Source organism: Zonotrichia leucophrys, unplaced genomic scaffold (assembly GCF_028769735.1).
Source record: "Zonotrichia leucophrys gambelii isolate GWCS_2022_RI unplaced genomic scaffold, RI_Zleu_2.0 Scaffold_162_106701, whole genome shotgun sequence".
Taxonomy (NCBI): Eukaryota; Metazoa; Chordata; class Aves; order Passeriformes; family Passerellidae; genus Zonotrichia; species Zonotrichia leucophrys.
The window spans coordinates 61,644-86,595 of NW_026992367.1; the positions used below are offsets into that span (position 1 = coordinate 61,644).

A 24,952-nucleotide genomic window follows, 5' to 3' on the forward strand; every position below is an offset into this window, starting at 1 on the left:
ACCCCAAAAATGGACCCAGAAACACCCCAAAACAGCCCAAAAACACCCCAAAAACAGCCCAGAAACACCCTAAAACAGCCCCGAGGGAACCCCAAAAGCAGCCCCACAAACAGCTCCTCTGCACCCCAAAAACTACCTTGGGGGCACCCCAAAAACAGCATCACAAACAGACCCACAAACAGCCTCCCCTCCACCCCAAAAACAGACCCACAGCACCCTAAAAACAGACCCGGGGGAACCCCAAAAACAGCCCCCCCTGGAACCCCAAAACCAGCCCAGAAACACCCAAAATCACCCCCAGGAGCACCCCAAAATCATCCCAGGGGCACCCCATAAACAGCCCCACAAACACCCCAAAACCAATTCCTGAGGACACCCCAAAACGAGCACCCCAAACCAGCCCCACAGCACCCCAGAACACCCCCTGGCGGGCCACCCTAAAAAGACCAAAAACACCCCAGGGTACCCCAAAACCAGCCCCGGAGGGCGCCCCAAAAACGCCCCAGGAGCTCCAAAACCGCCCCAAAAACATCTCAGGGGCACCCCAAAAACCGCCCTCAGGGTACCCCAGAACCTTCCCCATGGGCACCCCAAAAACCCCCCATGGAACCCCAGAATCACCCCAGGGGGACACCCCAAAACACTCAGGGAGCCTCAACCCTGGGGGGACCCCAAAAACCTCAGAAGTTCCTCTGGGAATTCCCTCTCTGGATCCGGATTGGATCATTTTGGGGGGAGCCCCAAAAATCCCCCCATAGAACCCAAATTCCCCTGGGGAACCCCAAAACTCCCCTGGGAGCCACAACCCAGGGGGGACCCCAAAAACCCCAAAAGTGCCTTTGGGAATCTCCTGCTGGATCCACGGCAGGGATTGGATCATTTTGGGTTGGGGTACCCCAAAATCCCCCCATGGAACCCCCAAAACCCCCAAAAACCTCCTGGGGAACCCCCAAAACTCCCCTGGAGCCTCAGCCTGGGGGTTTGGGACCCCCAAAAAACCCCAAAAGTTCCTCTGGGAATCTCCTGCTGGATCCACATCATGAACTGGATCAGGTGTGGGGAGCACCCCAAAATCCTCCCCAGGACACCCCAAAACCCCACTGGAACCCCAAAAACCTCCTGGGGAACCCCCAAATCCCCCTGGAGCCTCAACCTGGGGTTTGGGACCCCAAAAAACCTCAAAAGTTCCTCTGGGAATCTCTTGCTGGATCCACATCATGAGCTGGATCTGGTGTGGGGAGCACCCCAAAATCACCCCCAGGACGCCCCAAAATCACCCCCAGGACACCCCAAAACCCCCCAGGGGGACCCCAAAACCCCTCTGGGAGCCACAACCCAGGGGGACCCCAAAAGTTCCTTGGGAATCTCCTGCTGGTTCCACATCATGAGCTGAATCAGGTGTGGGGAGCACCCCAAAATCACCCCCAGGACGCCCAAAATCACCCCCAGGACACCCCAAAACCTCCTGGGGAACCCCAGAACCCCCACTGGAACCCCAAAAACCTCCTGGGGAACCCCAAAACTCCCCTGGAGCCTCAACCTGGGGATTTTGGACCCCCAAAAAAACCCCAAAAGTTCCTCTGGGAATCTCTTGCTGGATCCACATCATGAGCTGGATCTGGTGTGGGGAGCACCCCAAAATCACCCCCAGGACACCCCAAAACCCCCCTGGGGAACCCCAAAACTCCCCTGGGGAACCCCAAAACTCCCCTGGAGCCTCAACCTGGGGATTTTGGACCCCCAAAAAAACCCCAAAAGTTCCTCTGGGAATCTCCTGCTGGTTCCACATCATGAACTGGATCTGGTGTGGGAGCACCCCAAAATCCCCCCCAGGACCCCCAGGGGGGCACCCCAAAAAGTTCCTCTGGGAATCTCCTGCTGGATCCACGGCAGGGATTGGATCATTTTGGGGTGGGGTACCCCAAAACCCCCCCCCCAGGACCCTCCCATGTCACCCCCAAACCCCCCCTGGATTTCGGGGTCCCCTCCCCAATAAACACCCCCGGCTTTGGCTGAACTCTCCTTTATTGCCCCATTGCTGGGGGTCCCCCAGCCCCCCCTCACTGAGGGGGGGTCTCGGCCCCTCCCCCACCCCCACGGGGGGTTTTGGGGGGGGGCGTCACGCGGGGGGGCGGGGTTTGGGGGGGGGCGGCGCCCGCTGCTCATCGGGCACAACCAATGGGAGGGGGAAGAAGGGGGGGGGGGGGGGGGGCGGTGCCCGCTGCTCATCGGGCACAACCAATGGGGGAGAAGGGGGGGGGGGGGATCCTGGAGGGACCCCAAAATTGGGGAGGGGGTTTGGGGGTCCCTCGTTGTGCTGGGGGAGCCCCCCCGGGATTTTGGGGGGCCCGGGAGGGGGGGCTCGAGCAAAATGGGGGGGCTTGGGTGGGATTTTGGGGGGGTTTGATCCAAAATGAGGGGATTTAATGGGATTTTTTGGGGGTTTTTGACCCAAAATGAGGGGATTTAATGGGATTTTTTGGGGGGGTTTTGACCCAAACTGAGGAAACTTTAATGGGATTTTTTGGGGGTTTTGACCCAAAATGAGGAAACTTTAATGGGATTTTTTTGGGGGCATTGACCCTAATTTGGGGGACTTTATTTGGTTTTTTTGGGGGGTTTGACCCATTTGGGGGGCCTTTGATGGGATTTTTGGGGGGATTGACCGAATTTTGAGGCAGGATTTAATGAGATTTTTTTGTGGGGGTTTGACCCAATCTGGGGAACTTTAATGGGATTTTTTGGGGGTTTTGACCCAAACTGGGGGAACTTAATGAGATTTTTGGGGGGCATTGACCTGAATTTTGGGGGACTTTAATGGGATTTTTTGGGGGGTTTGAACCAAATTGGGAGTCTTTAATGGGATTTTTGGGGGGACTTTATTTGGTTTTTTGGGGGGGGGTTTGACCCATTTTGGGGGCCTTTGATGGGATTTTTTGGGGGTTGACTCAAAATGAGAGATTTAATGGGATTTTTTGGGGTTTTGGGCCAATTTGAGGGATTTAATGGGATTTTTTGGGGGGGATTTGACCCAATTTGAGGGGATTTAATGGGATTTTTTGAGGGGGATTGACTCAAACTGGGGGATTTTAGGGGGGGTTTGACCTGAATTTTGGGGGGACTTTAATGGGATTTTTTGGGGGCATTGACCTCAATTTTGGGGGCACTTTAATGGGAGTTTTTGGGGGTTTGACCCAATTTGGGGTCTTTAAGGATTTTTTGGGGGGGTTTTGAACCATTCTGGGAGACTTTAATGGGATTTTTTTGGGTTTTGACCCAAAATGGGGGAACTTTAATGGGATTTTGGGGGGGTTTGACCTGAATGTTGGGGCAGCTTTGATGGGATTTTGGTGGGGAGGGGTTGATGGGATTTTTGGGGATTTTTGGGGATTTTTTGGGGTTTTCTTTGGGGGCTCTGACCCAACTTTGGGGTTTTCTTTGGGATCCCTTCACCGGGAGCTGTCAGGGCTGGGATTTTCCCCAATTTGGGGATTTTTGGGGGGTCTCTCCCCTGGCAGGGGGCTCAGGATGGATCTGACCCAAATTTGGGGATTTTTTGGGGTCTCTCTGACCCAACTTTAGGCATTTTTGGGGTCTCTCCTTAGCAGAGGGTTCAGAATGGATCTGACCCAACTTTGGGGATTTTTGGGGTCTCTCTGACCCAAATTTGGGCATTTTTGGGGTCTCTCCTTAGCAGAGGGTTCAGGATAGATCTGACCCAACTTTGGGGATTTTTTGGGGTCTCTCTGACCCAAATTTGGGGGATTTTGGGGTCTCTCTGACCCAAATTTGGGCATTTTTGGGGTGACTCTGCCCCACCTTTGGGTGTTTTTGGGGTCTCTCCCTAGCAGAGGGTTGAGATGGATTTGACCTCAATTTGGCATTTTTGGGGTCTCTTCCTTGCAGAGGTCAGATGGATCTGACCCAAATTTGGGCGTTTTTGGGGTCTCTCTGACCCAAATTTGGGGTTTTCTTTGGGGTCTCTGTGGGTGCTCTGCCCCAATTTGGGCATTTTTTGGGGTCTCTCCCCACCCATAGGTGGGGACCTTGGGTGTTTTGGGGTGTCCTCTGACCCAACTTGGGTGTTTTTGGGGTCTCTCCCTAGCAAGGTTCAGGATGGATCTGACCCACTTTGGGCATTTTTGGGGTGTCTCTGCCCAACTTTGGGCATTTTTGGGGTCTCTCCCCTAGAGGTGTTCGGATGCTCTGCCCAATTTGGGGTGTTTTGGGGTGACTCTGCCGCACCTTGGGCGTTTTTTTGGGTGTCTCTGCCCACCTTTGGGCTTTTGGGTGTCTCTGCCGCACCTTTGGGGTTTTTTTGGGTGTCTCTGCCGCACCTTTGGGTGCTGTTTTGGGTGTCTCTGCCCCACCTTTGGCATTTTTGGGGTCTCCCCCTAGCAGGGGGTTCAGGGTGTCTCTGCCGCACCTTTGGGTGCTGTTTTTGGGTGTCTCTGCCGCACCTTTGGGTGCTGTTTTGGGTGTCTCTGCCCCACCTTTGGGCGTTTTTGGGTGTCTCTGCCCCACCTTTGGGTGCTGTTTTGGGGTGCCCCCTAGCAGGGGTCTCAGGGTGTCTCTGCCCACCTTTGGGTGTTTTTTGGGGTGTCTCTGCCCCACCTTTGGGTGCTGTTTTGGGTGTCTCTGCCCCACCTTTGGGTGCTGTTTTGGGGTGTCTCTGCCCCACCTTTGGGTGCTGTTTTGGGTGCCCCTAGCAGGGGTCTCAGGGTGTCTCTGCCCCACCTTTGGGTGCTGTTTTGGGGTCTCTCCCTAGCAGGGGTTCAGGATGGATCTGACAACTTTGGCATTTTGGGCTCTCTGCCACACCTTTGGGTGCTGTTTTGGGGTGTCTCTGCCCACCTTTGGGTGCTGTTTTGGGGTGTCTCTGCCCCACCTTTGGGTGCTGTTTTGGGGTGTCCCCTAGCAGGGGATTTGGGGTCTCTGCTGCACTTTGGTGTTTTTCTGGGGTGTCCCTAGCAGGGGTTCGAGATGGATCTGACCCAATTTGGGGATTTTTGGGTCTCTGACCAACTTTGGGCATTTTGGGTGCCCCCTAGCAGGGCCCGCGGGGGGGCTCGGCGGGGGGGCTGCCGGGGCTCTCGGGGTGCTGGGGGGCTCCCCGGGGGGGCACCTCGATCACGCGGGGTTTGTCAATGACCCGCGCGCCGCGGGGCCCCTTCTCCACCACGCCCACGATCCAGGCCTGCAGCCCCGGGCCCCGCCCCGGAGCCTTCAGCTCCGCGCAGAACCGGGCGGCCTGGGCGCGGGGCAGGACAACCAATAAACCCCCTGCAAAATAAACAGGGTGTCACCCCAAAAATATCACAAATATACCCCAAAAATATCCTGAAAATACCCCAAAAATATCCCAAAAATATCCCAAACACGGCCCCGCCCCGGAGCCTTCAGCTCCGCGCAGAACCGGGCGGCCTGGGCGCGGGGCAGCACCACCAGGAGCCCTCCTGTGGGAAGAAACATCACAAAAATATCCCAAATAAATCCCAAAAAATATCCCAAATAAATCCCAAAAATATCCCAAATAAATCCCAAAAATATCCCAAAAATATCCCAAAAAAATCCCAAAAAAATCCCAAATATATCCCAAAAAAATCCCAAAAATATCCCAAAAAAATCCCAAAAATATCCCAAATATACCCCAAAAACATCCCAAATATACCCCAAAAAGATCCCAAAAACATCCCAAAAATACCCCAAAAACATCCCAAAAATACCCCAAAAACATCCTAAAAATACCCCAAAAACATCCCAAAAATATCCTGAAAATACCCCAAAAATATCCCTAAAATACCCCAAAAACATCCCAAATATACCCCAAAAACATCACAAATATACCCCAAAAATATCCCAAATATACCCCAAAAATATCCTAAACACAGCCCAAACACAGCCCAGAACCGGGCGGCCTGGGCGCGGGGCAGCACCACCAACAGACCTCCTGTGGGGATAAACATCACAAAAATATCACAAATATACCCCAAAAATATCCCAAACACGGCCCCGCCCCGGAGCCTTCAGCTCGGCGCAGAACCGGGCGGCCTGGGCATGGGGCAGGACAACCAACAGACCCCCTGTGGGGATGAACAGGGTGTGTGACCCCAAAAACATGCCAAATATACCCCAAAAACACCCCAAAAATATCCCAAAAATACCCCAAAAACATCCCAAATATACCCCAAAAACATCCCAAATATACCCCAAAAACATCCTAAAAATACCCCAAAAACATCCCAAATATACCCCAAAAACATCACGAATATACCCCAAAAACATCCCAAATATACCCCAAAAACATCCTGAAAATACCCCAAAAACATCACAAATATACCCCAAAAACATCCCAAATATACCCCAAAAACATCCTAAAAATACCCCAAAAACATCCCAAAAATACCCCAAAAACATCCCAAAAATACCCCAAAAACATCCTAAAAATACCCCAAAAACATCCCAAAAATATCCCAAAAACATCCCAAATATACCCCAAAAACATCCTAAAAATACCCCAAAAACATCCCAAAAATACCCCAAAAACATCCTAAAAATACCCCAAAAACATCCTAAAAATACCCCAAAAACATCCCAAATATACCCCAAAAACATCACGAATATACCCCAAAAACATCCCAAACATCCCAAATATACCCCAAAACCACCCTAAAAATACCAAACACACCCCCAAAATTACCCCAAACACCCCAAAACCCTCCCAAATACACTGAAAGACCCCAAGGCCCCCCCAGAGCACCCCAAGAATCCCCCAAAACACCAAACCCCCCCAAACCCCCATTTCCCAGGCTCCCCAATCCCATTTCCCACTCTCCAATCCCATTTCCCACTCCCCAATCCCGTTATCAGCGCTCCCAATCTCAATTTTGGGGTCCCCAATCCTGTTCTTGGGGCTCCCCTGGCTGTGCCCTGCAGCAGGGTCACCAGAGCCACTCCCAGTGTCCCCAATCCCAGTGTCCCCAGTCCCATTCCCAGTGTCCCCAGTGCCATTCCCAGTGTCCCCAATCCCATTCCCAGTGTCCCCAGTGCCATTCCCAGTGTCCCCAATCCCATTCCCAGTGTCCCCAGTGCTGTACCCGACGTCTCGGGGGCCGTGCCCTGCAGCAGTGTCCCCAATCCCATTCCCAATCCCATTCCCAGTGTCCCCAATCCCATTCCCAGTGTCCCCATTCCCAGTCTCCCCAATCCCATTCCCAGTGTCCCCAGAGCCATTCCCAGTGCCATTCCCAGTGTCCCCAGTGCCACACCCGATGTCCCCAGTCCCACTCCCAGTGTCCCCAGTCCCACTCCCAGTGTCCCCAATCCCATTCCCAGTGTCCCCAATCCCACTCCCAGTGTCCCCAATCCCATTCCCAGTGTCCCCAATCCCATTCCCAGTGTCCCCAGTCCCGTTGTTGGTGTCCCCAGTGCCGTTGTTGGTGTCCCTGGTGCCGTACCTGACGTCTCGGGGGCCGTGCCCTGCAGCAGTGTCCCAAATCCCATTCCCAGTGCCACTCCCAGTGTCCCCAGTCCCACACCCAGTGTCCCCAATCCCATTCCCAGTGTCCCCAATCCCAATCCAAGTGTCCCAAGTCCCATTCCCAGTGTCCCCAGTGCCATTCCCAGTGTCCCCAGTGCCATTCCCAGTGCCACTCCCAGTGTCCCCAATGCCATTCCCAGTGTCCCCAGTCCCATTCCCAGTGTCCCCAATCCCACTCCCAGTGTCCCCAGTCCCATTCCCAGTGTCCCCAATCCCATTCCCAGTGTCCCCAATCCCACTCCCAGTGTCCCCAATCCCACTCCCAGTGTCCCCAGTGCCATTCCCAATGTCCCCACTCCCAGTGTCCCCAATCCCACACCCAGTGTCCCCAGTGCTGTTGTCGGTGTCCCCAGTGCCGTACCCGACATCTCGGGGGCCGTGCCCTGCAGCAGTGTCCCCAGTGCCATTCCCAGTGTCCCCAGAGCCATTCCCAGTGTCTCCATTCCCAATGTCCCCAATCCCACTCTGATGTCCCCAGTGCCACACCTGATGTCCCCAGTCCCACACCCAGTGTCCCCAGTGCCGTTGTTGGTGTCCCCAATCCCACACCCAGTGTCCCCAGTCCCATTCCCAGTGTCCCCAATCCCATTCCCGATGTCCCCAATCCCATTCCCAGTGTCCCCAATCCCATTCCCGATGTCCCCAATCCCACTCCCAGTGTCCCCAGTGCCGTACCCGATGTCCCCAATCCATTCCCAGTGTCCCCAATCCCACTCCCAGTGTCCCCAGTCCCATTCCCAGTGTCCCCAATCCCATTCCCAGTGCCACACCCAGTGTCCCCAATGCCGTACCCGATGTCTCGGAGGCCGTGCCCTGCAGCAGTGTCCCCAATCCCATTCCCAGTCCCATTCCCATTGTCCCCACACCCAGTGTCCCCACTCCCAGTGTCCCCAGTGCCGTACCCGAGGTCTCGGGGGCCGTGCCCTGAGGCAGTGTCCCCAATCCCATTCCCAGTGCCATTCCCAGTGCCATTCCCAGTGTCCCCAATCCCATTCCCAGTGTCCCCAGAGCCATTCCCAGTGCCATTCCCAGTGTCCCCAGTGCCGTACCCGAGGTCTCGGGGGCCGTGCCCTGCAGCAGCGCCCCCCGGCCCCCGCAGGCGCGGCTCACGGCCGCCATGCAGGCGATGATGGGCAGGTTGTGGATGACGAAGGCCACGTCCAGGCGCTGCTGCTCCGCCAGCGCCCGCGCGTGCCCCAGCACCCCGAAACCCGTCACGTCCGTGGCGGCGTGCGCCCCGAAGGCGCGCATGAGGCCCGCGGCTGGGGACAGGGACAGGTCAGGGACAGGGACAGAGAGAGCATGAGGCGGCAGCTGGGGACAGGGAGGGGACAGAGAGAGCATGAGGCGGCAGCTGGGGACAGGGACAGGGACAGGGACAGGGAGAGCATGAGGCCCGCGGCTGGGGACAGGGACAGAGAGCATGAGGGCGGTGGCTGGGGACAGGGACAGGGACAGGGACAGAGAGAGCATGAGGCGGCAGCTGGGGACAGGGACAGGGACAGGGACAGGGACAGGGGACAGGGACAGGGGACAGGGACAGGGAGCATGAGGCCAGAAGCTGGGGACAGGGACAGGGGACAGGGGACAGGGACAGAGAGAGCATGAGGCAGCAGCTGGGGACAGGGAGGGGACAGAGAGAGCATGAGGCGGCAGCTGGGGACAGGGAGGGGACAGAGAGAGCATGAGGCGGCAGCTGGGGACAGGGACAGGGACAGGGACAGGGGACAGGGACAGGGACAGGGACAGAGAGAGCATGAGGCGGCAGCTGGGGACAGGGACAGGGGACAGGGACAGAGAGAGCATGAGGCGGCAGCTGGGGACACGGAGGGGACAGGGGACAGGGGACAGGGACAGAGAGAGCATGAGGCCCGCGGCTGGGGACAGGGACAGGGGACAGGGACAGGGACAGGGGACAGGGACAGGGACAGAGAGAGCATGAGGCGGCAGCTGGGGACAGGGACAGGGGACAGGGACAGAGAGAGCATGAGGCCAGCCCCTGGGGACAGGGACAGGGACAGGGGACAGGGGACAGGGACAGAGAGCATGAGGCCAGCAGCTGGGGACAGGGACAGGGACAGAGAGAGCATGAGGCGGCGGCTGGGGACAGGGACAGGGACAGAGAGAGCATGAGGCCGGTCCCTGGGGACAGGGACAGGGACAGGGACAGGGACAGGGGACAGGGACAGGGGACAGGGACAGAGAGAGCATGAGGCCGGTCCCTGGGGACAGGGACAGGGACAGGGACAGGGACAGAGAGAGCATGAGGCGGCAGCTGGGGACAGGGGACAGGGACAGGGACAGGGACAGAGAGAGCATGAGGTGGCAGCTGGGGACAGGGACAGGGACAGAGAGCATGAGGGCAGCCGCTGGGGACAGGGGACAGGGACAGGGACAGGGGACAGGGGACAGGGACAGAGAGAGCATGAGGCGGCAGCTGGGGACAGGGACAGGGGACAGGGGACAGGGACAGGGACAGCATGAAGCCGGCAGCTGGGGACAGGGAGGGGACAGGGACAGAGAGAGCATGAGGCCGGCGGCTGGGGACAGGAGACAGGGGACAGGTCAGGGGACAGGGACAGGGACAGCCCTCTGCCGCTGGGGACAAGGACAGGGGACAGGTCAGGGGACAGGGACAGGGGACAGCTCAGGGACAGGGACAGCTCAGGGACAGGGGACAGGGACAACTCAGGGGACAGGGACAGGGACACAGGACAGGTCAGGGGACAGGAATAGGGACAGCTCAGGGGACAGGGGACAGGGACAGGGACAGGTCAGGGGACAGGGACAGGGACAGCTCAGGGACAGGGGACAGGGACAGGGGACAGGGACAGCATGAGGCCAGCCGCTAGGGACAGGAAGGGGACAGGGACAGCTCAGGGGACAGGGACAGTTCACATAGCCCCTGCCACTGGGGACAGCTCAGGGTGGCTCAGGGGACAGTGCCACCTCGGGGGGACAGGGACAGATCAGGGGACACGGAGAGCATGAGCCCTGCTGCTGGGGACAGGGATGGGAGGGGTCAGGGGACAGGGACAGCTCGGGAGGACAGCCCCCTGCCACTGGGGACAGGGACAGGATGGCTCAGGGGACAAGGACAGGGACAGGATGAGCCCTGCCGCTGGGGACAGGGATGGGACAGCTCAGGGGACAGGGACAGCACGAGCCCTGCTGCTGGGGACAGAGACAGTTCTGGCTCTGGGGACATCTGGGGTGGCTTTAGGGACCTCCCCATGACTCTGGGGCCCCCCTGGTGGCTTTGGGAGCCCCTCTGGGGTGGCCCTTATCCCTCAGTGTCCCCCAGGGGTGTCCCCAGTGTCCCTCCCCAGTGTCCCCAGTGTCCCTCCCCAGTGTCCCCAGTGTCCCTCACCGGTGCGGTTCAGGGTGGCCATGCTGGCCACGGCCTCCTGGTACGCCAGCTCCACCTCCTCACGGGTCACCACCAGCTTGATCTTGTTCCAGCGCTCGGGCTGCGGGGACAGCGGGGACAGCGGGGACAGGGTCAGGGACACTGAGGGGACAGGGTCAGGGACACTGAGGGGACAGGGTCAGGGACACTGAGGGGACAGGGTCAGGGACAGTGGGGACAGGGTCAGGGACAGGGTCAGGGACAGCGGGGACAGCGTCAGGGACAGAGGGGACAGCAGGGACAGGGTCAGGGACAGAGGGGACAGGGTCAGGGACAGTGGGGACAGCGTGGGGACAGGGTCAGGGACACCACAGGGACAGGGTCAGGGACAGCGGGGACAGTGGGGACAGCATGGGGACAGTGCCAGGGACACTGTGGGGACAGCATCAGGGACACTGAGGGGACACTGAGGGGAAACCATGGGGACAGTGTCAGGGACAGCGGGGACAGGGTCAGGGACACCCTGGGGACAGCACGGACACCGTAGGGACAGCACCAGGGACAGCGGGTACAGTGTCAGGGACAGTGGGGACGGGGTCAGGGACACTGAGGGGACACCATGGGGACACCATCAGGGACAGCAAGGACAGGGTCAGGGACAGCAAGGACAGGGTCAGGGACACTGAGGGGACAGCGGGGACAACACTGGGACAGTGTCAGGGACACCCTGGGGACAGGGTCAGGGACACTGCAGGGACAGGGTCAGGGACAGTGGGGACAGCAGGGGATGGCCCCAGTGACGCCCCCGCAGCGCTCAGGGCCCCTTTGGGGACACTGGGGGGAGCTCCCTCCCTCAGGGACACCTGGGTGTGCCCAGACCTGTCTGAGGTGTCCCCGGGACACAGGGCTGGCCCTGTCCCCTGTCCCCAGTGTCACTCACCATGTCCAGCCACTGGTGGGCGGTGACAGCCATGTGTGTCCCCAAGGGCTTGGTCAGCACCAGCACGTCCCCAGGCACGGCGCTGTCCGGCCTGGGCGGGGCTGGGGTCAGCGTGGGGCACGCCCCAGCCCAGGCCCCGCCCCCTGCACAGACCCCGCCCAATGTCCTAAACCCCACCCCAATGTCCCCAAATCCCATGTCCCAAACCCCGTCCCATGTCCCAAACCCGCCCCCACGTCCCCAAATCCCACCCCCATGTCCCAACCCCCGTCCCCATGCCCCAAACCCCGCCCCCACGTCCCCAAATCCCATGTCCTCCAACCCAGCCCATGTCCCAATCCCCACCCTGATGTACTAAACCCCACCCCCATGTACCCAGGCCTTGCCCCCTGTGCCAAACCCCGCCCTATATCCCCAAACCCCGCCCCACATCACCAAACCCCGCCCCCATGTCCCAAACCCCGCCCCATGCCCTCAAATCCCACCCCGTCCCCAAACCCCACCCCATGTCCCAAATCCCGCCCCCATGTCCAAAACCCCACCCCCATATCCCTAAAACACCAATGATTGACAGGTGGCAGTGACCCCACCCACCACACAATGATTGACAAGAGGCAGTAGCCCCACCCATCACACCAATGATTGACAGGAGGCAGTGGCCCCACCCATCACATGATTGACAGGGGGCAGTGCCCCTACCCACTCCAATGACAGGAGGCAGTGGCCCCACCCACCACACCAATGATTGACAGGAGGCAGTAGCCCCACCCACCACACAATGATTGACAGGAGGTAGTGCCCCCACCCACCACATGATGATTGACAGACCATGACCCCACCCATCACACAATGATTGACAGGAGTCTGTGGCCCCACCCACCACACCAATGACTGACATGTGGCAGTGGCCCCACCCATCACACAATGATTGACATGCCATGGCCCCACCCATCACACAATGACTGACAGGCCATGGCCCCACCCATCACACAATGACTGACAGGCCATGGCCCCACCCATCACACAATGACTGACAGGCCATGGCCCCACCCATCACACAATGACTGACAGGTCATGCCCCCACCCATCACACAATGACTGACAGGTCATGGCCCCACCCACCACACCAATGATTGACATGTGGCAGTGGCCCCGCCCATCACACAATGATTAACATGCCATGGCCCCACCCAGCACACAATGACTGACAGGCCATGGCCCCACCCACCACACCAATGATTGACACGTGGCAGTGGCCCCGCCCAGCACTCACATGATGAACTCGCTGGATTGGCAGACGGCGGTGGCCACGCCCCCCACGATGACCCAGGGGTTGAGCACGGTCTGTCCCCCGGTCACCGACGTCCCCCCGTCCTCGGCCGCGTCCCGGAAGCCCTGGATGATCAGCGGCATCACCTTGTCCCTCTCCTGGGGGGACACCACCAAGGGCACTGTCACCTGGGGTCACTGTCACCCTCTGTGTCCCCTGAAACCACCCCCGGGTCACTGTCACCCTGGGGTCACTGTCACCCTGGGGTCACTGTCACCTCCTGTGTCACTGTCACCCCTGTGTCACTGTCACCCCTGTGTGCCCTGGAACCACCCCTGGGGTCACTGTCACCCCTGTGTCACTGTCACCCTGGGGTCACTGTCACCCTGTGTGCCCTGGAACCACCCCTGGGGTCACTGTCACCCCTGTGTCACTGTCACCCTGGGGTCACTGTCACCCTGTGTGCCCTGAAACCACCCCTGGGGTCACTGTCACCCTGGGATCACTGTCACACCTGTGTGCCCTGAAACCACCCCCGGGTCACTGTCACCCCTGTGTCACTGTCACCCCTGTGTCACTGTCACCCTGGGATCACTGTCACCCCTGTGTCACTGTCACCCTGTGTGCCCTGAAACCATCCCGGGTCACTGTCACCCCCTGGGTCCCCTGAAACCATCCCGGGTCACTGTCACCCTGTGTCACTGTCACCCCTGTGTGCCCTGAAACCACCCCTGGGGTCACTGTCACCCTGGGGTCACTGTCACCCCTGTGTCACTGTCACCCTCTGTGTCCCCTGAAACCACCCCTGGGGTCACTGTCACCCTGGGGTCACTGTCACCCCCGGGTCACTGTCACCCTCTGTGTCCCCTGAAACCACCCCTGGGGTCACTGTCACCCCTGTGTCACTGTCACCCTCTGTGTCACTGTCACCTGGGGTCACTGTCACCCCTGTGTGCCCTGAAACCACCCCGGGTCACTGTCACCCCTGTGTCCCCTGAAACATCGTCCCTGTCACCCCTGGGTCATTGTCACCCCCAGTGTCCCCTGACCCCCCCCCAGTGTCCCCGTCACCCTGCTCATATCCCCTGTCACCTCCGTGTCACTGTCCCTCCCAGTGTCCCGTGTCAGCCCATGTCCCTGCGACAGCCCCAGTGTCCCTGTCACCCCTGTGCCATTGTCACCCCCCCATGTCCCTGTCACCCTGACAGTGTCCCTGTCACCCCTGTGCCATTGTCACCCCCCCATGTCCCTGTCACCCTGACAGTGTCCCTGTCACCCCCTGTGTCCCTGTCACTCTCAGTGCCCTTTCACTCGCTGTGTCTCTGTCACCCCCTCAGTGTCCCCTGTGACCTCCACAGTGTCCTTGTCCCTCGCAATGTCCCTGTCACCCTTTCAGTGTCCCCTGTCACCCCCGGGTCACTGTCACCACCACAATGTCCCTGTCACCCTTTGAGTGTCCCCTGTCACCCCCGGGTCACTGTCACCACCACAATGTCCCTGTCACCCCCTCGCTGTCCCATCACTTTCTGTGTCCTTGTCACTCCCTCAGTGTCCCAACACTGCCCCCAGTGTCCCTGTCACCCCCAATGTCCCTGTGTCCCGCTTGTCCCTGTCACCTCCTTGCTCAGCAGCACCAGGACATTGTCACACTCTGTCACCCCCATGTCCCTGTGTCACTGTCACTGCATCACACATGCGCTGGCTGATGCTCAGCAGCATCAGGACATTGTCACACCCAGGCTGTGTCCCCATGTCCCTGTGTCCCCCATGTCCCTGTCACACCCAGGCTGTGTCCCCTGTCACCCCCATGTCCCTGTGTCCCCCATGTCCCTGTGTCACTGTCACCTCATCACTCATGCGCTGGCTGACGCTCAGCAGCACCAGGACATTGTCACACCCAGGCTGTGTCCCCATGTCCCTGTGTCCCCCTGTCCCTGTCATCTCATTGCTCAGCAGCACCAGGACATTGTCACACTCTGTCACCCCCATGTCACCCCCATGTCCCTGTGTCACTGTCACCTCATCACTCAGCAACACCAGGACATTGTCACACCCAGGCTGTGTCCCCATGTCACCCCCATGTCCCTGTGTCCCCCGTGTCCCTGTCACACCCAGGCCGTGTCCCCTGTCACCCCCATGTCCCCCTGTCACTGTCACCCATCACACATGCGCTGGCTGACACTCAGCAGCACCAGGACATTGTCACCCCCATGTCCCTGTGTCCCCCTGTCCCTGTCACACCCAGGCCATGTCCCCCATGTCACCCCCATGTCCCTGTGTCCCCCTGTCCCTGTCACCTCCTTGCTCAGCAGCACCAGGACATTGTCACACCCAGGCTGTGTCTCTCACGTCCCTGTGTCCCCCTGTCCCTGTCACCTCCTTGCTCAGCAGCACCAGGACATTGTCACACCCAGGCTGTGTCCCCCATGTCCCTGATGTCCCTGTGTCCCCCTGTCCCTGTCATCACTCAGCAGCATCAGGACATTGTCACACTCTGTCACCCCCATGTCACCCCCATGTCCTGTGTCACCGTCACCTCGTCGCTCAGCAGCACCAGGACATTGTCACACTCTGTCACCCCCATGTCACCCCATGTCCTGTGTCCCCTGTGTCCCTGTCACACCAGCTGTGTCCCCATGTCACCCCCATGTCCTGTGTCCCCCCTGTCCCTGTCACACCCAGGCCGTGTCCCCATGTCCCTGTGTCCCCCCCATGTCCCTGTGTCCCCCTGTCCCTGTCACACCCAGGCCGTGTCCCCATGTCACCCCCATGTCCCCGTGTCACCGTCACCTCGTCGCTCATGCGCTGGCTGACGCTCAGCAGCACCAGGACATTGTCACACCCAGGCCGTGTCCCCCATGTCCCTGTGTCCCCATGTCCCTGTCACACCCAGCTGTGTCCCATGTCCCATGTCCTGTATCCACCGTGTCCTGTCACACCCAGGCCGTGTCCCCCATGTCCCTGTGTCCCCCATGTCCCTGTGTCCCCCGTGTCCCTGTCACACCCAGGCCGTGTCCCCCTGTCACCCCCATGTCCCTGTGTCACCGTCACCTCGTCGCTCAGCAGCACCAGGACATTGTCACACCCAGGCTGTGTCCCCCATGTCCCTGTCACACCCAGGCCGTGTCCCCCATGTCACCCCCATGTCCCCGTGTCACCGTCACCTCGTCGCTCATGCGCTGGCTGACGCTCAGCAGCATCAGGACGTTGTCACACTCTGTCACCCCCATGGCGTACAGGTCACTCAGCACGTTGGCGCAGGCGATGCGGCCCTGCAGCGGGACAGGGGGTTTGGGGGGGCCAGAATGGGATTGGGGGGCCCACAATGGGGTTTGGGGGGGTCCACAATGGGTTTGGGGGGCCCACAATGGGGTTTGGGGGGTCCAGGTGGGATTTGGGGGTTCCAGGACAGGATTAGTGGGCCCAAAATGGGGTTAGGGGGGGCCCAAAATGGGATTGGAGCACCAAAATGGGATTTGGGGGGCCAAAATAGGATCAGGGGGCCCAAACGGGGTTTGGGGGGGTCCAGGTGGGATTTGGGGGGTGTAGGACAGGATTGGGGTCCCAAAATGGGGTTTGGGGGGTCCAACATGGGATTTGGGGTGTCCAGACAGGATGGGGGGCCCAAAATGGGATTTGGGGGGCCCAAAATGGATTGGGGGGGTCTGGGACAGCATTGGGGGATCCTGATGGTGTTTGGGGGATCCAGGAGAGGACTGGGGGCCCAGAATGGGGTTTGGGGGATCCAGGTGGACTGGGGGGCCCAAAATGGGATTGGGGGGGTCTGGGACAGGATTGGGGAATCCCAATGGTATTTAGGGGGGTCTGGGAGAGGACTGGGGGGCCCAAAATGGGGTTTGGGGAGCCCCAGGTGGGATTTGGGGGGTCCAAAATGGATTTGGGGGGCCCAAAATGGGATTTGAGGGGGCCCAAAATGGGATTTGGGGGTGTCCAGGACAGGATTGGGGCCCAAAAATGGGTTTGGGGGGTCCAACATGGGATTTTGGGGGGTCCAGGACAGGATTAGGGGTCCCAAAATGGGATTTGGGGTCTGGATGGGACTGGGGCTCCAAAATGGGATCTGGGGGGCCCAGGACAGGATTGGGGGGCCCAAAATGGGATTTGGGGGGTCAGGGTTGGGACTGGGGGCCCAGATGGGGATTTGAAGGGTCCAGGACAGGATTGGGGCCCAAGGTGAGATTTTGGGGGGCCCAAAATGGGTTTGGGGGCCCCAGGTGGGATTTGGGGGGTCTGGGAAATGGACTGGAGGGCCCAAAATAGGATTTGGGGAGCCCAGGACAGAACTGGGGGGCCCAGATTGGGATTGGGGAGACCCAGGACAGGATTGGGGGACCCAAAATGGGATGGAGCATCCAAAATGGGATTTGGGGGTGTCCAGAAGAGGATTAGGGGGCCCAAAATGGGATTTGGGGGGGTCTGGGACAGCACTGGGGGATCCTGATGGTGTTTGGGGGATCCAGGAGAGGACTGGGGGGCCCAGAATGGGGTTTGGGGTCCCAAAATGGGGTTTGAGGGGGTCCAGGACAGGATTGGGGGGCCCAAAATGGGATTGGAGCACCCAAAATGGGATTTGGGGGGGGCAAAATGGGACCGGGGGGCCCAAAATGGGGGTTTGGGGGGTCCAGGTGGGATTTGGGGGGTCCAGGACAGGATTAGAGGGCCCAAAATAGGATTGGGGGTCTGGGATAGGATTGGGGGGCCCAGAATGGGATTGGGGGGACCCAGGACAGGATTGGGGGGCCAGAATGGAGCACCCAAAACGGGATTGGGGTTGTCCAGGACAGGACTGGGGGCCCAAAATGGGATTGGAGCACCCAAAATGGGATTTGGGGGGGCCCAAAATAGGATCTGGGGGCCCAGAACAGGGTTTGGGGGGCCCCAGGTGGGATTTGGGGGGTCCAGAACAGGATTAGGGATTGGAGCATCCAAAATGGGGTTTGGGGGGACCCAGGACAGGACTGGGGGGCTCAAAACGGGATTGGAGCATCCAACATGGGATTTGGGGGGCCAAAATAGGATTGGGGGGTCCAAAATGGGATTTGGGGGGTCCAACATGGGATTTGGGGGGTCCAGGACAGGATTAGAGGACCCAAAATGGGATTGGGGGGGTCCAGGACAGGACTGGGGGCCCAAAATGGGATTTGGAGGACCCAAATGGGATTGGGGGTCCAGGACAGGACTGGGGGGCCCAAAATGGGATTTGGGGGGCCAAAATGGATTTGGAGGACCCAAAATGGGATTTGGGGGGGTCTGGGACAGCATTGGGGGATCCTGATGGTGTTTGGGGGATCCAGGACAGGATTGGGGGGCCCAAAATGGGATTTGAGGGGTCCAGGACAGGATTGGGGCCCAAGGTGAGATTTTGGGGGCCCAAAATGGGTTTGGGGGGCCCTAGTAGGATTTGGGAGGGTCTGGGAAAGGACTGGAGGGCCCAAAATAGGATTTGGGGAGCCCAGGACAGACTGGGGGGCCCAGATTGGGATTGGAGAGACCCAGGACAGGATTGGGGGACCCAAAATGGACTGGAGCATCCAAAATGGGATTTGGGGGTGTCCAGAAGAGGATTAGGGGGCCCAAAATGGGATTTGGGGGTCTGGGACAGCACTGGGGGATCTGTGGTGTTTGGGGATCCAGGAGGACTGGGGGGCCCAGAATGGGATTGGAGGGCCCAAAATGGGATTGGGGGGGTCCAGGACAGGATTGGGGGCCCAAATGGGATTGGAGCATCCAAAATGGGATTTGGGGGGGGCCAAAATGGGACCGGGGGGCCCAAAATGGGGTTTGGGGGGTCCAGGTGGGATTTGGGGGGTCCAGGACAGGATTAGAGGGCCCAAAATAGGATTGGGGGGTCTGGATAGGATTGGGGGGCCAGAATGGATTGGAGGGGTCCAGGACAGGATTGGGGCCCAAGGTGAGATTTTGGGCCCAAAATGGGTTTTGGGGGGCCCTAGGTGGGATTTGGGGTGGTCTGGGAAAGGACTGGAGGGCCCAAAATAGGATTTGGGGGGCCCAGGACAGAACTGGGGGCCCAGGACAGGATTGGGAGGCTCAAAATGGGACTGGAGCATCCAAAATGGGATTTGGGGGTGTCCAGGAGAGGATCGGGGGGCCCAAAAGTGGGTTTGGGGGGGGGGGGCAGGTGGGATTTGGGGGGTCCAGGTGGGATTTGGGGGGTCCAAAATGGGATTGGGGGGGTCTGAGACAGGATTGGGGGGGGCCAAAATGGGATTGAGCACCCAAAATGGGATTTGGGGGGGGCCCAAAATAGGATTGGGGAGTCCAACATCGGATTTGGGGGGTCCAGGACAGGATTAGGGGGCCAAATGGGATTTGGGGGGTCTCGGGACAGGATTGGGGAACCCCAATGTTATTTAGGGGGTCTGGGAGAAGGACTGGGGGCCCAAAATGGATTTGGGGGCCCAAAATGATTGGGGGGCCCAAACATTGGGATTGGAGATAGGACCCAAAATGGGATTGGGGGGATCCCAGGACACGGATTGGGGGGCCCAAATGGGATTGAGAACCAAAATGGGTTTTGAGGGGGCCCAAAATAAAATCGGGGGCCCAAAATGGGTTGGGGGGGCGCCAGGGATTTGGGGTCCAGATGGGTTTGGGGGGCCCAAATGGGATTTGGGGGGTCCAGGTTAAAGGATTGGGGGGGCCCAAAATGGGATTGGGGGGGTTCCAGGACAGGATTGGCCAGAATATCCCAATGGTATTGGGGGGGTCCAATAGGATGGGGGGCCCAAAAGGGGTTTTTGGGGGTCCCACAGGGGGTGGGATTTGGGGTCCCTGAGAAGTTTGGGGAGCCAAGGGTGGGTTTGGGGGTTTCCAAGTAGTTTTGGGTGTGAATCAATGGGGGTCCCAAGGTGTTTTTGGGGTCCCAGGGGTATTCTGGGGTCCCAGGAGGTTTGGGGTTCCCAGGGAGGTTTTGGGGTTTGCAAGGGTTATGATTGGGGTACCAGAGTGTTTTTGGGGTGCAGGGTATCTCTGGGTAGTTTGGGGTCCAGGGGGTTTTTGGGGTCCAGAGGTTTTTGGGGTTCCAGGGGGTTTTTGGGGTGCCAGGGTTTTGGTAGTTTTTGGGGTCCAGAAGGGTTTTTGGGGTTCCGGGAGGTTTTTGGGGTCCCAGGGGGTTTTTGGGGTGCAGGGGGTTCTTCTGGGTATTTTGGGGTCCCAGAGGTTTTTGGGGTCCCAGAAGGGCGTTTTGGGGTGCAGGGGGTATTTCTGGGGTTCCAGGGGTGGTTTTGGGGAGCTCCAGAGGAGGTTTTTGGGGTTCCAGAGGAGGTTTTTGGGGTGCAGGGGGGTATCTCTGGGTACTTTTGGGGTTCCAGAGGAGGTTTTTGGGGTCCCAGGGGGGTTTTTGGGGTGCAGGGGTATCTCTGGGGGTTTTTGGGGTGCAGGGGGTATCTCTGGGTAGTTTTGGGGTCCCAGGAGTGTTTTTGGGGTCCCAGAAGGGCCTTTTGGGGTGCAGGGGGTATTTGTGGGATCCCAGAGGAGGTTTTTGGGGTGCAGGGGGTATCTCTGGGGGTTTTTGGGGTTCCAGAGGGGTTTTTGGGGTCCCAGGGGGGTTTTTGGGGTGCAGGGGGTATCTCTGGGGGTTTTTGGGGTGCAGGGGTATCTCTGGGTGGTTTTGGGGTCCCAGGGGTTTTTTTGGGGTGCAGGGGTATCTCTGGGGTCCCAGGGGGTTTTGGGGGTGCAGGGGTTCTAGGGGGTTTTTGGGGTCCCAGGGGGTTTTTGGGGTGCAGGGGTATCTCTGGGGGTTTTGGGTCCTAGGGGGTGGTCATCTCTTGGGGTTTGGTCCAGGGGGGTTTTTGGGGTGCAGGGGTATCTCTGGGGGTTTTTGGGGTTCCAGGGGGGTTTTTGGGGTGCAGGGGTCTCTCTGGGGGTTTTTGGGGTGCAGGGGTCTCTCTGGGCAGTTTCGGGGTACCATCATGTAGGGGTCATCGATGATGGGGTAGAAGAAGTCGGTGGTCTGCACCAGCGAGAGCCCCCCGTGCCTCAGCGGGATCACACACGAGTCCAGCCCGATGCCTGCGGGCACGCGGGCACCGAGATCAGGGGGGCACCGAGTCCACAAGGGGGGCACCAGTGGGGGCACAGGGGGCACAGAGATCAGGGGGGCACGAGATCAGGGGGGCGGCACGAGATCAGGGGCACCAGGGGCGCACAGAGATCAGGGGGGCACGGACAGGGGGTACCGGGGGCACGAGCATCGGGGGTGGCACACGTGGGGCACCTGCTACCTGGGGGACACCAGGGGGGCACCGGGGGGCACGAGACATCGGGGGCAGAGCCCGGGTGGGCACCAGCCAGCAATCAGGGGGGGCACAGAGCATCAGGGGGCAAGTGCCCAGGGGGGCACGAGAGCACAGGGGGCATCGGGGGGCACCGAGCACTCGGGGGGCACAGAGGTGCACCAGGGGGCACCAGCAGACAGGGGGCACCAAGCCCATAGGGGGGCACTAGCCTTAGGGGGCACCAGGGGGGGCACAGGGGGGGCACTGAGATCAGGGGTTTGCCCAGGGGGCACATGAATCAGGGGGGCACAAAGGGGCACCACCAGGGGGGCACTGAGAGTCAGGGGGGCACCACGGGGGGGCACCAGGGGGCACGAGATGGGGGGCACCGGGGGCAACAGCATCAGGGGGCACCGAGATCAGGGCACCAGGTGCCACAGAGGATCAGCACACAATCAGGTGGCCTGGGGACGGGGGCACCAAGATCAGGGGGGCACCAGGGGGCACTGAGATCGGGGGGGAGAGCCCCGGGGGTACCGGGGGCACCCAAGATATGGGGACTGGCCACCGGGGGGGCACAGAGCATCAGGGAGGGCACAGAGATCATGGGGGCCATGGGGTGGCACTGAGATCGGGGGCAGGGGCCCCTGAGCCTCAGGGGGGCACCAAGATCAGGGGGCACGGAGCATCAGGGGCACTGAGCTCAGGGGGGGCACCAAGCATCAGGGGGCAACACATGAGGGGGGCACAATTGGGGCGGCACTCGGGGGGGGGGACCACCGGCCCAGGATGGGGGGCACGGGGGCACAGAGATTAGGGGGCACCAATCAGGGGGGCACAGACCCATCATGGGGGGACAAGGGGGCACCGAGCACTGGGGGGTGGCACCACAGTGGGCACAGCCGGGGGGCACCTAGCCTCATCAGGAGGGGGCACAGCGCACAGGGGGCATGAGGAGGGCACCGAGCACTCAGGGGGGCACAAGGGGGCACGAGCACCAGGGGGGGCACGAGCCCAGCCAGGGGCACAAGCCCTTAGGGGACACGAGCACCGGGAAGTGGGGCACCGAGGCCATCAAGGGGGGCTCCAGCCCCAGGGGGCAGCATCAGGGGGGCACAGGAGCACCAGCCAGGGAGGGGCAGGAGAGCCGAGGGGGGGACGCACCGGGGGGGAGGCCATCGGGGGGCCGCGCCCCCGAGGCTCAGCCCCCACCCCGCCCCTCCGCCACAGCGGGTCCGCCATCAGCCAGGCCACCTTTGCCCTGCCGGCACGTGCGGGCACCCAAGCTCAGGGCCCAGGGTGGCACTGAGCCATCGGGGGGGGGGGCACAGAGCCCTCAGGAGGGTACCAGGGGGGCACCAAGCCCTCATGAGGGCACTGAGACCACCGGGGGGGGCACAGAGCACTCAGGGAGGGCACAGAGCCCATCATGGGGGGCCATGAGGGTGGCACTGAGCCCTCATGGGGGGTACCAAGCACTCAAGGAGGGCACTGAGCCCATCATGGGGGCACTGAGCCCTCATGGGGGGCACCAAGCGCTATGAAGGGGCACTGAGCCCATCAGGGGGGCACCGAGCTCATCATGAGGGGGCACAAGGAGGGCACCGAGCACTCGTGGGAGGGGGCATTGAGCCCACCAGGGGGGCACAAGAGGGGCACGGAGCCCTTAGGGGAGACACCAACCCCATCAGGGGGGCACCGACCCATCATGGAGTGGGACAAGGAGGGCACCGAGCACTGGGGGGGGCACCACATGCTCGGGGGGGGGCACTGAGCCCTCAGGGGGGGCACTGGGCCCATCAGGGGGGCACCGAGCCCATCATGAGGGGGCACAAGGAGGGCACCGAGCACTGGGGGGGGGGCACTGAGCCCACCAGGGGGGCACCAAGCCCATTGTAGGGGGCACCGAGCCCTCAGGGGGGAGCACCCAGCCCACCAGGGGGGCACAAGGTGGGCACGGAGCCCCAGCCGGGCACGGGGCACCCAGGGCAGAGCCGGATGGGGGCGGGAACGCGGATCCTGTCGGGAGGGGGAGGGACCGGATCCGGGGGGGCCGCGCCCCCTCCCCGCCCTCCCCTCCCCCGGCCCCGCCCCTCCCGCCCTTTGCCCCCTCCCGCTCTCGCCAGGCCACCTTTGCCCCGTGCCCCCGCCACGTGCCCGGGCACCCCCGCTCTGCCCCTGTGAGCCCCCCAAAGCCCTCAGTGCCCCCTCCGAGAGCCCCCCAAAGCCCTCAGTGCCCCCTCCGAGGGCTCCCCCAAAGCCCTCAGTGCCCCCGAGCCCCCCAAAGCCCTCAGTGCCCCTCCGAGGGCCCCCCCAAAGCCCTCAGTGCCCCCGAGCCCCCAAAGCCCTCAGTGCCCCCTCCGAGGGCTCCCCCAAACCCCTCAGTGCCCCCTCTGAGGGCTCTCCCAAAGCCCTCAGTGCCCCTGAGCCCCCCAAAGCCCTCAGCGCCCCCTCCGAGGGCTCCCCAAAGCCCTCAGTGCCCCCTCCGAGGGCTCCCCCAAACCCCTCAGTGCCCCCGAGCCCCCCAAAGCCCACCCAGAGCCCCTGAGCCCCCCAAAGCCCACCCAGAGCCCCTGGCTCCTCCTGAGCCCCCTCAAACCCCTCAGCGCCCCCGCCATGGGCTCTGAGCCCGCCCGGAGCTCCCCTGGCCCTCCTGAGCCCCCACAAACCCCTCAGCGCCCCCTGTGAGGGCTCCCCCAAACTCCTCAGAGCCCTCGAGCCCTTTTGGTTCCCCGGGAGCCCCTCAAAACCCCTGAGCGCCCTCTCCGAAGGCTCCCCCAAAGCCCTCAGAGGCCCCGAGCCCGCCTGGCTCCTTCTGAGCTCCCCAAACTCCTCAGCGCTCTCTGTGAGGGCTCCCCCAAACCCCTCAGCACCCCCGAGCCCACCGGACCCCTCCTGGTTCCCTCTGAGCCTCCCAAACCCCTCAGCGCCCCCTCTGAGGGCTCCCCCAAACCCCTCAGCGCCCCCGTGCCGGCCCGGAGCCCTCCTGGCCCCCCAAGCCCCTCAGGCTCCCTCAGCCGCACCCCCGCGCTCCTCACAGAGCCCCCGCAGCCCTGCCGGGCTCTCCCCACTCTCACCCAGCGCCGGGGCCCCGCCGCTCTCCGCTTCCTGCCCTTCCCCTCCGCCTCCTCCTCCTCCCGGGCGCTGCCCTTCAAGTCCCGCCAGGAGCTTGAGCAGCGTCTCCTGCGGGACTTTGCAGCCTCAGCCGCGCAGCTCGCCGTAGGCCGTGAGGCGCCAGCCCGGGTCCAGCCCCAGCGCCGCCGGGTCCCAGCGCCGCGACCCGCCTGCCACCGCCGCCATCTTGGAATGCACAGGCCCGCCGAGCGCCTCCGGGTCCGATTGGCTGCGGGCCTGCCGACGGCGGGCGCTGATTGGGCGAGGCGTGAGGGAGGCGGGCGGGGATTGGTGGGTTTGGAAAGGGAGGAGGTGGTGAGAGCGCTGGGCGGGGCTTAAGGGGGGTGTGTGAGGTGAGGAGAGCGGCGATTGGCCTGTGGGCGAAGGAGGCGTGGCTTACGGGGAGAGAGGAGGAAACAGCGCGAGTCGGCGGCGGGAAGAGCGCGAGGCGAGCGCTGATTGGTCGGACTGGCTGAGGGGG

At 61.2% G+C, this 24,952-nt stretch overlaps 1 protein-coding gene across 5 annotated transcripts; it reads right to left on the reverse strand.

Annotated features, from left to right (window-relative positions):
* Positions 1–4,409: 4,409 nt before the first annotated feature.
* On the reverse strand, positions 4,410–24,683 carry LOC135461077 (selenide, water dikinase 1-like). Of its 5 annotated transcripts, none has more exons than XR_010443329.1 (10): positions 24,435–24,683; positions 21,048–21,151; positions 16,264–16,371; positions 13,103–13,257; positions 11,830–11,920; positions 10,911–11,010; positions 8,590–8,802; positions 5,045–5,283; positions 4,648–4,702; positions 4,410–4,460 (listed from the first exon to the last, which is right to left on the reverse strand). XR_010443329.1 is itself a non-coding variant. In XM_064738062.1 (9 exons), exons 1-8 carry the CDS (start codon positions 24,655–24,657, stop codon positions 5,048–5,050), a joined length of 1,230 nt encoding a protein of 409 aa, XP_064594132.1. In that variant the 5' UTR covers positions 24,658–24,683; the 3' UTR covers positions 4,410–4,702; positions 5,045–5,047. The 5 variants fall into 5 exon arrangements, 2 of the variants coding, with proteins under 2 accessions (XP_064594132.1, XP_064594133.1); XR_010443328.1 differs by having other exon boundaries at positions 4,615–4,702; XR_010443327.1 differs by having other exon boundaries at positions 4,410–4,493; positions 4,525–4,702.
* Positions 24,684–24,952: the final 269 nt, after the last annotated feature.